The sequence below is a fragment of the Enhydra lutris genome, unplaced genomic scaffold (assembly GCF_002288905.1).
Source record: "Enhydra lutris kenyoni isolate GAN:26980312 unplaced genomic scaffold, ASM228890v2 scaffoldscaffold1, whole genome shotgun sequence".
Taxonomy (NCBI): domain Eukaryota; kingdom Metazoa; phylum Chordata; class Mammalia; order Carnivora; family Mustelidae; genus Enhydra; species Enhydra lutris.
In genome coordinates, this window is record NW_019154085.1 from 92,381,777 (window position 1) to 92,397,042 (window position 15,266).

The following is a 15,266-nucleotide window of genomic DNA, read 5'->3' on the forward strand; positions in this document are numbered from 1 at the left end:
AGATGCAGAAAAAGCTAATATGATATCATTGTATCTCGCTAATGTGTGTGCTTTGTGAAATTGATACACCCTGCCAAGACATAAATTACTTAAACTTTGATAAATGTGTGGAAATCAGGGAATGTTCAAACAGATAAAGCACAGCAATTCCTCTTTTTTTCTCCCTTTTTTGAAACTCCATTTTGGGCTTGCTTGCGCTTAAATGTTTTTGCATTATTATTGTAATACGATGGGACCAAAGGAAGCAGTGATAGCCATGGAAAGCCACAGCAAATAGAAAAGTAAGCAAGGGGATACAGCCATGTGTTTTGCAGATAACGTCTAACAACATTGCCTTGGACAGAGTGTTTGCCAACAGATTCAGAACCACCTCCAGACTCTCCCAGCATGTCCTTTCGCTGACTCATTCGGTAGGTTGGAATCAAAGATCCACAAACACGTTCTGTTGGCAAAGGGAGCTCACCTGTGCCTATGATCTGGCTGTGACTCAGATGCCAGTGAGAGTGGAAACAGGAGGAAATGATTGATTGATGTTCTAGGGTTGAGGAAGGTGTTTTCTACTCAGTCACTAATTTATTATATGGCACTGAACAAGTTGCTTGATTAACCATTAATCAGCTTCCTGAAGGCCCAAGAGTTCATACAACCCTTTGAAGACAGTTCTTGAATAGGAAACATGGTACTATCCATTGGACCATGCAAGAGCCATCAATCATTGAATGCCTTTTGCCAGAAATTGGGCTCAGTAATTTCCATCCAATTTTTAAATTTGGTCCTTACAATCAATCAGCAAGGAAGATATAGGTGAGAAAATGCGCTCACATCAAACACTCAAGTAAGGGGTGCGAGGTCATCAGGCACCGAATGCCTGTGCGTTTTCCACCGTTCTGCTTCCATACTGGGAGTATATGGATGAGTGTGGGGCAGGGTTATAGTTCATTAAACCCCTAGTCATCCTTCTTTAGATCTTTGAGGTTAAGCATGAACCTTGGAGACTTAGATCATACAACCATCTTTGCAGACCTGGTCTAGGAGGGGGTACCCTCTCAGCAGTGATGCATTCATCTTAACAACATATTCCAGGGGGAATGCTGAATATGTTATACCAAAGGGACAGTGAGTTGGGAGAAGAGGTACAATTGTCAGCTTTGTAGGACAATTAGCAATATATTTACCCATTTAATTACACTTTTCTCATTATTTGATAACTTTTTAAGATTTGGATTTAGATTTGGAAATCAGCATTTGTGATAACTGTCATGTATTTTGAAGTAAGAAACGGCTGCCTGGGCGGCTCACTTGGTTAAGTGTCTGACTTTGGTTCAGGTCATTATCTCAGGGTCCTGGGATAGAGCCCAGCATCGAGCTTCTTGCTCAATGGGGAGCCTGCTTGTTCCTCTGCCTCCTCCCCTGCTCATACTCTTTGTCTCTCTCTCTTAAATAAATAAATGAAGTCTTAAAAAAATATAAAGTAATAAACAGATGAAGTTATACACAGCTTTTCTCAACTTGTTTAATATTGTTTTCAAAGTAACGTGATGGTCTAGGGCAAAGCAAAAAAATTAAAATATATGTATATCTACTTTTTATCTAAAATGTCTTTTATCTAAAAATGTCTTTTTATCTAAAATGCTGTTAGTATTTTCCCAAGAGCAGGGACCAATTACAGGCCTGAGTTATTAGTTAAATTTTATTATGTTTTTATATAAGCCTACCTTAAAATCATGAGCTCCTTGAATGGGTTTGAACTGTAGAGTATTGTGTTAGAATATACTTTTTAAAAGTCAAATTACATTTTAAATTCTCATAGGAAAAATTGTTTCTGAAGGGTTGAAGAGCCTTTCTAAAACCAAATAATTGCGTATAAGTTATCTGTTTGATAAACTTTGTTTTTGTTTTTGTTTTTACACTTTAATTTCTTAGGGTTAGTCAATACGTTTGGGCCAATTTGTTATAACATAAATTACTACAAAGAAAGTTTTCATATTTTTTTGACACTCAGTAAATGATTTTTTAGTATTATTATTCTTGTTTTTCTTATTACCATTGAATAATCTCAGAACCAGCATAGCAGAAGTCCTAGAGGTAAGAGGATTTCTTAACATCTGTCTCATAATGGCATCTATGATGAGTAAAAGGCCAATACCAGTTAACTTGCAAACTCACTTGTCATTGAATGATGGATTCACTGTTTATAAGTTTTCAATAATGGAAAAGTAAGGAGAAAATCAGGCCAAGCAGTAAATGAGAAAAAAATGATCCAGGTAGAAAAAATTCAAGAAAATGTATAATGTAAAACAAACATTTTAAGGGAGCTAAAAAAGATCATGTTGCCCCTGGGAGCAAAGAATGTTCTCATACTTCTGAGCAAAAAAAATATTTTTGAATGGAAAATCAGTCTTAGTCCTGCTAATAAAACATTGATTGACAGCATGGTGTATAAAGGTAAGATCTGGGATTTTTTTAAAAAGACAATTTAGAAGGGGAAAATGTTGGAAAGGATTTACTCTATCAAAGAGAGGAAGGAAGGCAGGAGTGAGAAAAGAAGTTTGTAAGTTGTACCAAGTCTGGGAGTAGAGATCAGGAAGTAAAGTTCTTACGGACAAGCTTCTCAGTAAGTGAAGTGTGTGTCTTGGTCTGTCAGCATAGACCAAGCAAAGCACATCTCATGAAATACTGGAAATGGATGAAAAACAGATAGTAGACTCTGGGCAACAAGAATCACAACCACAGAAAAGAGAAATTGGACCTTGATCAGGAAGGGGTTTCTTACCTGCCCGTGTGTCCTTGGACGTCTTGCTGGGGAGAGGGTGGCATGTCAGTTGGACCAGGCATCTTCAGTCAGCTTTCAGGGAACTTAAGTCATAACTGAAGCCACCACTGAACCCCATGGGAAAGTACCAAAGGATTTGAATGAGATTTACACATCATAATTAAGAGTATTCAAAATAGGGGGTACCTGGGTGGCTCAGTTGGTTAAGCCTCTGTCTTTGGCTTGGGTCATAATCCCAGCGTCCTGGGATTGAGCCCCACCTCAGGTTCCCTACTCATCAGGGAGTCTGCTTCTCCTTCTCCCTCTATCCTCCCCCTCCTCTACTCCTGCTCTCTCTCTCTCTCTCAAATAAATAAATAAGGGGCGTGGGTGGCTCAGTTGTAAGCATCTTCCTTGAGCTCAGGTCATGATTCCAAGGTGAGGGATCGAGCCCCTCATCAGGCTCCCTGCTCTGTGGGAGGCCTGCTTCTCCCTCTCCCACTCCCCCTGCTTGTGTTCCTTCTCTCACTGTATCTCTCTATGTCAAAATAAATAAAATCTTAAAAAAAAATAAAAAATGAAAACGTTAAAAAAAAAAAAAGAATATCCAAAATCAGAAAGCTAGTCACACTGTCAGAGATACCCAGAATATTTTGAGCCAGAAATCCAGAGTAAGGATTCTTCTTTTCCTGGTGAATATACTCACCTTTCAACATCAGCAGAGGAAAGAAGTATCAACTTAGGATACATAAACCCCTAAGAAGGTAGCACAGATTTAGGTTCTCAAAATAGTAAGATTGTGCATTGTTTCAGTTTGCGCTCCTGCCAAACCTTAGTAATTTAAGGGGAAAGAATTTTAAAAAATACTAGACATGAAGAAGAAAAGCCATCAGGAAATTAATCAGAGGCAAATATATTATGCACCCTACCCTACCCCACCCCTCACCCAAAGTACACAAAAAGAAAAAACCCATGCATTGAAGTCCTTGCTTTCTGACTCTAACGTGATCTTAGGGGATTGGGGTATAGGTGAAAACACTTTTCACAAAGCTCTACTAGAACTTAAACTTCTAAACTCTCATGAATCTATAGAAGATTACCTCATGTTATTATTAAGCTCTACCATATGGTGGAGTACAATATTTATAATCCAAGCTGTGTCTTTTTTTTTTTTTTTTTTCTCAAAAATTGGATTGAAAGCAGTAATTTTTGTAATAATCTGAGACTACTTTTACCAGGTGCTTTGCCAAGTTTGAAAGCGTTGGGGAAACAGTTCATAAATACAGCTTCATTTCTCTCTCATCCTTTTCATCACACTGACAGTTTTCTGGAGAATCATTACCAGTGTGGTTTGTGCCATTAGAGATAAGAGGCTATCTGTGTTTCCACTAGAAACGTCTATTTTCCGGACTTTATAACTCATCCATAAATATTCACTCCAGGCAACAGTTTCATATATTATGATTCCGTCCCTCAAAATCAATATTGGCTTAACTAATTGATTTTTAGAAATTATGGGGACTCTTGCACTACAAAAAGAATAAAGAGAAACATCAGATCCAGATAAAGTACCATGTTTCAGTAGGTGTGATCTGAACCACATTCTGTGGAATCCATAAAACTAATTTGCATTCTTTCTTAGCAATCCTTTCAGGATATAGAATTCAGTTATAATAAAATTTATTGGATAATCTATGGTCTGTTATTAATTCAAAATAGACACTTCCAATTTGTTTCTGTTTCTGTAAGGACCACAAAATTTGAAATTTTTTTTCAACTAAAACTTTCGTAGAACTTTCTCTTACTATTCATACTCCTTTTTTTTTATTACAGAGGTTGAGATGGAATTATATCAAAAGCTATGAAATTATTTGACATAAGCCTTTGAATATAATAATACCCTTAATATTTCCAAGTATACTTAAAAGACATATCAATATTTTGCATTCAGATGGCTTCTAGCTTCTTGGTAGAAACCTTCAGCATTGGGGAGTCGTCTTCTACCTGAAAGAGAAGACCTCACAAATGGAATGTTTTTATCAAATGAGATACCAAAATATATTACTTCCTCCAATCTGGAAAGATAGTATTATAAATATGAGGAAGCAGGGACAAAAACCACATTAACCCATTAAAATGAAATACTTTCTTCCTAATTTGAATTTTGTGCTCACGATTTTAACATTGCTTGAATAGAGGCTCATCTTGTTACGCTAAGCCCAGCTGTGTGAGTGAAATGCTATTTGTCAAGAATTGAAATAATACTGCAAGCACTTCCCCTTTGCTTTGGCTTTAGTGTGTGTGCTCAAAGCCTAACCTCAAGTTTAATTCTCTTCCTTCTTTTCAAACAGCTATTCTGTGACAGTAAGAAGGCGGTGCATGCCACAGAGGGGCTGGACTGGGAAGACAAAGATGCTCCCGGGACCTTGGTTGGAAACGTGGTGCACTCAAGGATCATCAATCCTCTGCGCCTGTTTGTTAAACAGTCTCCTGTCCCAAAGCCTGGACATTTGGCGTATGCGGACAGCATGGAAAACTTTTGGGATTGGCTGGCCAATGTCACGGAGGTTCAGGAGCCACTGGCAAGAACTAAACGGAGGCCAATAGTAAAGACGGGAAAATTTAAGAAGATGTTTGGGTGGGGCGACTTCCATTCCAACATTAAAACTGTTAAACTCAATCTCCTCATCACAGGAAAAATTGTTGACCATGGAAATGGAACCTTCAGTGTTTATTTCCGACATAATTCCACAGGCCTAGGCAATGTTTCAGTGAGTTTGGTACCCCCCTCCAAAGTGGTGGAATTTGAAGTTTCCCCTCAGTCTACCTTGGAGACCAAGGAATCCAAATCTTTCAATTGTCGCATTGAATATGAAAAAACAGACCGGGCGAAGAAGACTGCCCTGTGCAACTTTGACCCATCGAAGATCTGCTACCAGGAGCAGACTCAGAGCCATGTGTCTTGGTTGTGTTCCAAACCCTTCAAGGTCATTTGCATTTACATTGCCTTTTACAGTGTTGATTATAAACTTGTGCAAAAAGTCTGTCCTGACTACAATTACCATAGTGAGACTCCATATTTATCTTCTGGCTGAATCTTTCCAACAGTAATATAAATGAGGGGTGAATACATATCTCATTAGAATGACCAAGAACCAAGGCCAACTCTTCGTGGTAAAGGATCCCTTTTGTTTCTGGCAGTGAACCTTAGTTCCCTATTAGGTTTTCAAATTAAAAAAAAGAAAAAGAAACATCTTTAAATGTGAAATGTGTTTGTTTCGCTCATACCTTAATCTGAAAAGTCAAACTGTGTATGAAGCCATGGCTTTCATGTAGGATGGCTAAGTCCTAGAAATATTGTTGTTTCTCTAAAATCAACATCAATGGTAGAAACATGTAACGAAAAAGAACAGAATTATGCATGTGATAAACATTGCTCTTAAAATGAGCCTGCCTTTGAAATTTGTTTTGGAAGGTTACCTTAAAAATAGCAGATTCAGTAAAGTAACTGAAAAGATTGCATTTGATAGATGAATCACATTTCTGACATTGAATTCTTTTTTTATCTCCGTCCTTTCCCCCACATCTGTGCTGTTTTTGATATGAGAGATGAAGGGGTAAAATTTGTTTCAAAACTCATGTGTGAGGTTACAGTGCCACAGTGGAACTAAACACATTATTATCTGAGCTAGGCTGGGATGAGACTTAAACACTTAGTCCTGGGTTGGCCACCATCTTTAGGATTCTCATCTGAGTAGTAATATTGGGGCATTGGGAAAGCGAACCCGAATATATTTTCAGTCCCACAATCATGAAGATCATGATGTTTTTAGATTCTTTTGCCAAATTCAATGCCATGAAATTGCCAAAAATACCATAAAATCTGCATTCTACCCTATAACCTATAACTTCATGCTATTCTTTTGATAGTGTGAGTTTATATACACACATAGAACAACTCTGAAATTGAGAGAAAGTGATTTTGTTCCCTAGGCAAGAGCAGAGAAAATAATTGGAAGTGGATTGACAAAATTCCAGGATTATGGATTCATTATTTCTAGCCTCCCAGATTAAGTCCTCTTTGCGTTTAGTTAATTATTTGAGTGGGGGATCAAACACTACCTGGAGATAAAGAGTATATTTAAACATGACTGATTAAGTGTCAACAACCTGACTCACCAGGCTTTTGAAATCACTTCCAAATGAAAGCGGCTTCACAGTTGGAGTCATTGCCATCTTTTCTCGGGGGGAGTGGGGCGGGGAGTGTGGACAGGTATCCTGCAACATAGATGTGAATGATCTTTGCATCAACACAGAAAGAGGGTCTGGCTGGCCAGCAATAAGGTTTCTAGAACTCGTAAGACTCATGGAAAGGTTACTCTTTTTACAGTAGGTGTTCACTTTTGCCCCCTTATCTGTAAAATACCAGTTGAAGTAAAACATTAAACTTAAAGAAGACAAGTCTAACCAACAAAAATGCTCTTTCTACATTGTTTGAAGAGCCAACAGCTCTGTTCTCTATTTTGCATCTCCATTCCTTTCTGTTTACTGGTGATCTCTGTACAGTGTTTGATTTTGTCTTTTGTAAAAAAAAAATGTACTAGGCTTAGTGTGTGGTAGTACAGGCTTGAAATTTTTGCTCTGAGTTCATCAGGTGCTTTCGTAATTTTGTGGTTGGTGTGAAATATTTTGAGGCATCCTTTTATTTTCATCTATAGACAGGATTAAAATACTATTTATTGTAAAATATATGGGAACCATATATGTATATATACTTAGAATTTTCTGTGTACAGAGAAAGTATGTGTACACATTTCTATGTAAATAAAAAGAATTTGCTAAATCTGTCACATGACTTCAGGGTTCTTGTTTTTTTAAGACTCTTCTTGGTTTTGTTCTCACAAGGGTTTTGTGTGTGTGTGTGTGTGTGTGTGTGTGTGCACGCGTGCGCACATATTCCCAAGTGAGCATTATGATTTTCCTTATGTATATATTAAACAAAGCACCTTGACTATGAAGACATTAATGTAGAATAAAAGGATAATTCATATAAAGCACTTGGCATGTAGCCTGAAACCTGATGAGACCTCTATGAGTGTGAGGTTCTATTATGATTGATATTAATTACTATTATTATTATTATTACAACATGAAATATGGTTAAGAACTCTCTGATGTTCAAATGTTGAGTAATATAAACATATCCATGCAAAGGGTAAAAATGGAGATCGGTTTACACAATTCTTAGATTTTAGCAGGGTTTGTGGAATTAAAAAAAAAAAAAAGAAAAGAAAGTTTCCCTAGGCATATTTTTTTAATTGGAGTAGAACATATGCCACATACATTTTTAAGTCATAATTTCATTTCAAAGACTATGTAATTGCCAGTAATGGTACTTGGCACAATATAAATCAGATCCCATTTAAACATGCAAATGCATACATTTCTACAAAACCATTTTTGCCTTTGAATATTGCAGTTGAGGGAAAGGACATTCATGTAAGCTAACTTTACACACAATTACAAATTCTTCAAAAGTTAAAGAATAGACACTTTTAAAAACGAAAATGTAATCATTGTACTCCTGAAACTACTATAATGTTATATGTCAATTATACTTCAATAAACATTTTTTAAGTTAAAAAAAATACTTAGAAATTTAATCTTCAGGGAGATGTCAGACGTCTTTCCAGGGGCTCTGCAGGCTTGCTGCTTACTAGAAAGCAAATTAGTTTGAAGACCTTTTCCTCCTCAGCATAAACAATCTTTTAACTCATCACACTGAATCAGGAAAGAAACCATATTTCCATGACTAAGAACAATGTGATCACACCAGCCACAGACTCTGTAAGATCTGTGGAAGGGCAATGAGAGAAAGAGCCTATGGACAGCATCCAGCAAAGCACCAGTCAGTAAAAAGGGAACAATTTCCTTCTTACTGCTGGGTACTTGGAATTTCAGTGCATTCTCATGATTCCAATAACAGCAACAAAGGGTATAGTTCTATATGACCGCCCATAAGAGCACCTGATGCATACTGCATTATAGTCTTTCATCTTTATTCTGCAACCCCTTTCTTCTTTACTTTGTATGACTTGGATGCTACATGCTACATTTTAGGCATGAGTGCTACATTTTAAACATTCCACAATCTGGCTAATTCTGTCTTCGCTCAAGACATGGTTCTGCCAGGTTGGAGCGGCAGTCCCAGCTCTGAGGGCCCTGTCGTTCAGAGTGTGATGGGCAGATCAGCAGTGTTACCTCTAAGTTTGTTAGAAATACAGACTCCCAGGTCCTACCCCCAGATGCACTGAATTAGGAGTTTTCCTTTTTAACAAGATCCCCATGTGGCCCGTATACACATTTAACGACTAAAAGAACTATTTCCCTAGAAAGCCCAATTTAGTGAACGGGCTACAGGGATCATATACTTTTTTTTTTTTTTTAAGATTTTATTTATTTATTTGACAGAGAGAGAGAGAGAGAGATCACAAGTAGGCAGAGAGGCAGGCAGAGAGAGAGGAAGGGAAGCAGGCTTCCTGCTGAGCAGAGAGCCCTATGTGGGGCTTGATCCCAGGACCCTGGGATCATGACCTGAGCCCAAGGCAGAGGCTTAACCCACTGAGCCACCCAGGTGCCCCAGGGATCATATACTTTTTATAGGAAATCTACATTTTTTTAACCTTTAAATTTTTTTTAAATTTAAGTATAGTTGCCACACAGTGTTACATTAGTTTCAGATGTACAACAGTGATTTAACTTCTCTATACATTATGTTATGCTCACTATGACTGTAGCTACCATCTGTCATCATACAATGTTATTACGGTATCATTGACTAGAGGAATCTACATCTCAATAAGCATCCTAGGTTATGCTGGTTCAAGTAAGCTTCTGAAAATACTTTCCAAAAAAAAAAAAAAATTAAAAAAAATTAAAGGAACAACAAAAATTAAAGTAATAGATTGATAATCAAATAAAAAGTGATAACCTAATATTAAGATATAGAAGAATAGTAGAACTTCAAAGAGAGTGCAACCTATCGTCTAGTTCAGCTCCCTCATTGGACAGACAAGGAGACCAAGTCACCATCATAGAAAAGAATATGCCCAGTAGCAAGCGGCAGACCCAACTGAAATGCATGTCACCTGATTCCTAATCTCAGGCTCTGTGTTACACAAAAAAAGTAAATTGGGACAGATATTCAAGATGAAACAAAAATAACTGCAGTTGGGGCGCCTGGGTGGCTCAGTGGGTTAAAGCCTCTGCCTTCTGCTCAGGTCATGATCGCAGGGTCCTGGGATCAAGCCCAGCATCAGGCTCTCTTTTCAGCAGGGAGCCTGCTTCCCTTCCTCTCATTCTGCCTGCCTCTCTGCCTACTTGTGATCTCTGTCTGTCAAATAAATAAATAAAATCTTAAAAAAAAAACAAAAAACTGCTGTGGATGTATATAACAAGACATGATGCAGAAGGCAAACTAAACATGAAATGCTCTCCCTCCAAAACCTTCGAGGTTATAATTTCCCTATGAACATAAAATTTTTAAAAACTAACCACTATAGAAAAATAAAATCAAGATAGAGTCATTATATCCAAAGATAAGAGCCCTGGGATATATTAGAGGTATGACTGGCTAAGAATTAACAGCGGTAAAACACCACATTTGGCAGAATTTTCCAGTGATTATAACACCTGAAAATATATTTTCATAGAACTAGGTAAATTGTGTGAAATACTTTAATTGCCTGGAAGTCCAATTTTACCTTACAAAGAATCTTAAATTAATTGGTCTATAAAATAGAGAATGGAGTCATGCATTTTTACTTGCAGTAAAGCTATAGTTAACCCTAGCTTAATTAATCAAAACTTTCAGTGAATGGAAATGTAATGTGTCCGATTGAAAGAGACAAATCTAGGGAAACAAGGTTTCATTGGAGATGTTTTTCTTCACAAAAATATTATGGAAGATAAAGGGTCATTTCATATTTGCCTTCATCTCCTACTCCATACTGTGAGGTCTGGAATCCTAGGCATGTAACCTCTTCTACTTCATTTTTAATCTTCCCCTTTCTTCATCCAACTCAGCTCCTTCATAAATAGGATGTAATCTGTTCTCAAAAAGAATGAATCAACTCCTTTGTGTACTCCACAGTACCCGGCTCAAAGTGTCTGGAATGGAGTGGTTACTTGATCAATATCTGTCATTTGATTTTTTAACAAATTTCAAGCACAATCCAAGGATTTGTCTAGACCCACTCTACCGACATAACACAAGAGTTATCACGCACCATTTCCAACATGAGCACATTGCTCCAGCTGAACACAGTGCCCACTGAATGCTAGCTCCCAGAACCACAGAAACATAAAAGCTGGAAACAATTTTAGAAATCATCTGGAATAAGTTTTTTTCTTAGATAAAGAAATGGAGGCCTGATGAAGTTTAACAACATGGGTGTTATTGTCCTTCCTGCCTGGGCAAAGGCATTCATTCTCTTTTATTCTTCCCAATCATTGATGTTACCCACATCTGTTACAGAGACTGTCAGCTGCCCACCAGAATGGACCTTCTTCCTTCTCCCATTGCACTAGCAGATCAATATGTGGCTGGCCAACTAAGATTGCATGACCCTGCCTCTCATGCGGTGAGCTACAGTTACTGAAATACGGGAGGAAGGAATGTGTTGATTCCAGGAGTAGACTCAAATAAAAGTGCACTCGGGCATCTCTGCGTTCTCTGCCCTTTGGCTGTCTCAGAGAGATGACCTGAGGGTGCTGAGATACTGGACAATGAAGGAGGCAAAGCAACTGCCAGTCTGAGTGCCTTTCCGACCACAGAGCAGAGCCACCCTGCCAACAGAAAGCCCACCCTTGAGGGCTACATAAGAAATAAACCAACATAAGGGTGCCTAGGTGGTTCAGTCGGTTAAGTGTCTGTCTTAGGCTCGAGGCATGATCCCAGGGCCCTGGCATCCGGCCGTGTCAGCTCCCTGCTCAGCGGGGAGCCTGCTTCTTCCTCTCCCTCTGCCCCTCTCCCCCTCTTGTGTGCTCGCTCGCTCTCTCTCTCACACATTCTCTCTCTCAAATAAAAAAATAAAATCTTTAAAGATAAAAAAGAAAGAAACCAATACATCCCTCTTGAAGTAACTGAATTCTTAGTGATAACTGAATGATTAATGATTTATTACTGCTTGACCTAACGAATACAAATGTTGCATAAAATCTTCTCTGTGGATTTGAGCCCACTCTGATCTCCGTTTGTTTAAATTGTGTCTTCAGTCTATGCTAGGCATTGCAGTAATAATCCCACACATACATTTTTAGAGTGTCTTATTATTTATACTTCTTCATGTGTCCTAGAAAGAAAATCTTTCTGGGAAAGCCAGAGATTACATTTTATACTTAATTTGAATGTCCCACAATGCCCAGATAAAGCCATTGCCTTTTAAATGGTATACACACGATAAGTTGCATTCGAAGATAACATAGGAAGTTATTTACTTGAAAAATTGGTTTTAAGAATGACCCATATAGGGCGCCTGGGTGGCTCAGTGGGTTAAGCCGCTGCCTTCGGCTCAGATCATGATCTCAGGGTCCTGGGATCGAGTCCCGCATCGGGCTCTTTGCTCAGCAGGGAGCCTGCTTCCCTCTCTCCCTCTCCACCTGCCATTTTGTCTACTTGTGATCTCTCTCTGTCCAATAAATAAATAAAATCTTTTAAAAAAAAAAAAAGAATGACCCATATAAAATAGTGATGGAAAAGTCTTAAAAGAGAATGAAACAACAATTTAAGAGTCATGCTAATTCTATTTCACCTACCAAGACAGGGAAGAAGTCTATCTGTTTTCTTTTCTATTTTATTTTTTTTGTTAGTAATCCACTTACATGAATTTATAATTCCCAATCTACTGACACAATAGTGCAGGATCTCTCTCCTACCCCTTTTCTATACCCAGGCTTTCCCATCTCAAAAGGAAAATCATAATATAATCTTCTTGTGTATCCTGGCAGAGATATATTAATATGTGTTGGAGTGTTTTAAGTGATTACAAATGTTTTCTTCAGTTTTTCATGATGCTCCCTTTGGTGTGTATTTTGATTAGCTAAAGCGTTATGATGCATTTCTTTGTTATTGTTTCCTCTTTTAATTTAATAACTCACTTTCAAATACCCAAATTTTTAAAATTAAAAATGCTATCCATAATTCCATCACTGATAAATCTATTTATTCTCTTATTTTCCTTCTCATCTTTATCCACGTATATGAGTATGTGTGTATATATAAGAATAGCTTTTATGTAGTTGTAATTTTGTCCAGCATATTTACTAATAAATAAAGCATTATATCTTATGTATAATCATAACTCTTGGCTGGAATAAAAAGACACCTAGAACATTTCCTGAGCAAACCATCTCGGATTTAGTGTATGGCTTGATATGAACTCAAAAATAGGATACCCTGGGACTATGTGAGTAAGGGGATGCCCTCCACCTTCTCTCTTTTTGTCATCTACCCTATGACAAATAGAGCATAGAATGATTCTAGTGTCTGAACCATAGAACATTTTTGTAGAACTTGCTATGTCAAAGATTATATTACAAAACTTAAGAGGATCCCACTCACAGTAGAATCTAGGAAGCCAACTCACTCTCAGAGCCCCTGTGGCATCTAACGTGGCAAGTGGAGCCTGTCATTAGCATAGTTCCATCCCACTCCCTTTCTGAAAGAACCATGCAAATCGCAGTATTAAGGAAGTGAAAGAGTCTTTACAGAGAATCAGAGTTAATGTCCACGGATGTCTACTATGGGTCCAGTACCATCTGACATAATTTACAAATAAGCATAGAGTTTTGAGTTAGTGTAACCTGGATTTATGACTTGAATTTGCCACTAGCAAATTCACACACAGCTGTGTGAACTTGAACCAATTACTCTACCTCTCTGAGCTTGGGGTTTTTTATCTGCAAAATGAAGTTACATGCCTGGCTCATAGTGGTGTTGAGGTGAATGTGAATATTTCATAGATTGTGAACAGTAAGGGATGACAAGAAAGGACAACACTTTTTATGATTTATTTTATTTGATAACAATACTTTTATACATTGTGGATATCTCAAAGTCAGTGCAAATAATTAGACTTCACTGTTTTCTTTTTTTTTTTTTTTTCAAAATCTATTTCCAAACTTACCTGGCACATCAGTGAGAACCTCCTTACTTTGAGGCTTGAAACTGTATATGCAGGTAGACTGGTAGTTGGACTTCTCAGGTGTCTTCAGAGCAATGTCTACTTAAGGTGTATTCTTTCTTTCTGTATTTAAGCAAAAAATTAAATGTGGACATAGTGTCTTGCATAAAGAAAATCAAAGATTTTAAGAACCGGAGATAATTGTCTTCACAATATTCATAATATAAAGCCCAGATTTCTTTTAAGTAGAGAATCGATATTGCCCTTAACAGAAGTAATTTTACTTAATGAATGAAAGCTATTTAACAAAATTATCATCACAAAAGAAATTTTTTTTTAAAGATTTATTTATTTATTTATTTGACAGATCACAAGTAGGCAGAGAGGCAGGCAGAGAGAGAGAGAGGGAAGCAGGCTCCCTGCCGAGCAGAGAGCCCGATGTGGGGCTCGATCCCAGGACCCTGGGACCATGACCCGAGCCGAAGGCAGAGGCTTTAACCCACTGAGCCACCCAGGTGCCCCACAAAAGAAAATTTTTAACTGAAATGATGTCCAGATGTTGTGGGTACCTGGTGGGTGATCTTGCCAATACCTTCTTTTCCTAATAATCTTATTTTGGCATAATCTACCTAGTGACATCACTGGATCCCAGCAACTATTTTGTACAATATGACCTTGCCCGTTGGATTGTTTCAGTAGCACTGGGAATGAGCATCTCTTGCACACTGGGCCAGTCAGAAAACTTCTCCAGGAATTTAGAGTTAGGACAAAGGTACAGTTCATTGTGTAATACTACGTTTAAAGACTGTTGGCCATGATGTTTTCCAACATACAGGAAAGAAGCAAATGAAACTATCTTATAGAAAGAGAAAGAGAAAAGCAAATACAAGGGAACAGAGAAGAGAAAAGGCAAGTCCTGAGAATACTTAGGTCTCATTCTGGTTTATTACCAGGGAAGGCTGCAATCTCTGCTTTTGGATTCAGTAAGTCTACTCTATATATCATTGTATAAATGTCTTTTTTTCCCCCCTAGAGATAACTGTATTAGTCAGAGTCCCAGCAGAAAACAGAAATCACTCAGTGCAAGAATCCTGTGGGAAAAGTGTGACTTGTTTGACTTTAGGCATGGTCAAGTTATATGCTTTGGCCACTCAGATGTGAATGGACTTGACATTTGCCCTATCCAAGCGGAAGCTTTACATGTAATTCTAGAGTTTGGGTTGGGCTTTCCCTTGAGTTTCTCCCCTCTATCATGAAAAGATCATATTCTTTCAAGCCAAGGATTTAGAATGCAAAGACACCCAGCATCTAAGCCACAGCTGATCTAGAGC

The 15,266-nt window shown here is 37.9% G+C and overlaps 1 protein-coding gene across 1 annotated transcript in view; it reads left to right on the top strand.

Moving 5' to 3' along the window:
- The window catches only part of LOC111144366 (neurexophilin 2), a 110,628-nt gene extending 104,635 nt beyond the window's left edge, over positions 1-5,993 (top strand). Inside the window, exon 2 of the mRNA XM_022498641.1 lies at positions 5,104-5,993. Coding sequence (XP_022354349.1) covers positions 5,104-5,847 — 744 coding nt within the window. The 3' untranslated portion in view covers positions 5,848-5,993. The remainder of the gene's footprint in view (positions 1-5,103) is intronic.
- The last annotated feature ends 9,273 nt before the right edge of the window (positions 5,994-15,266 follow it).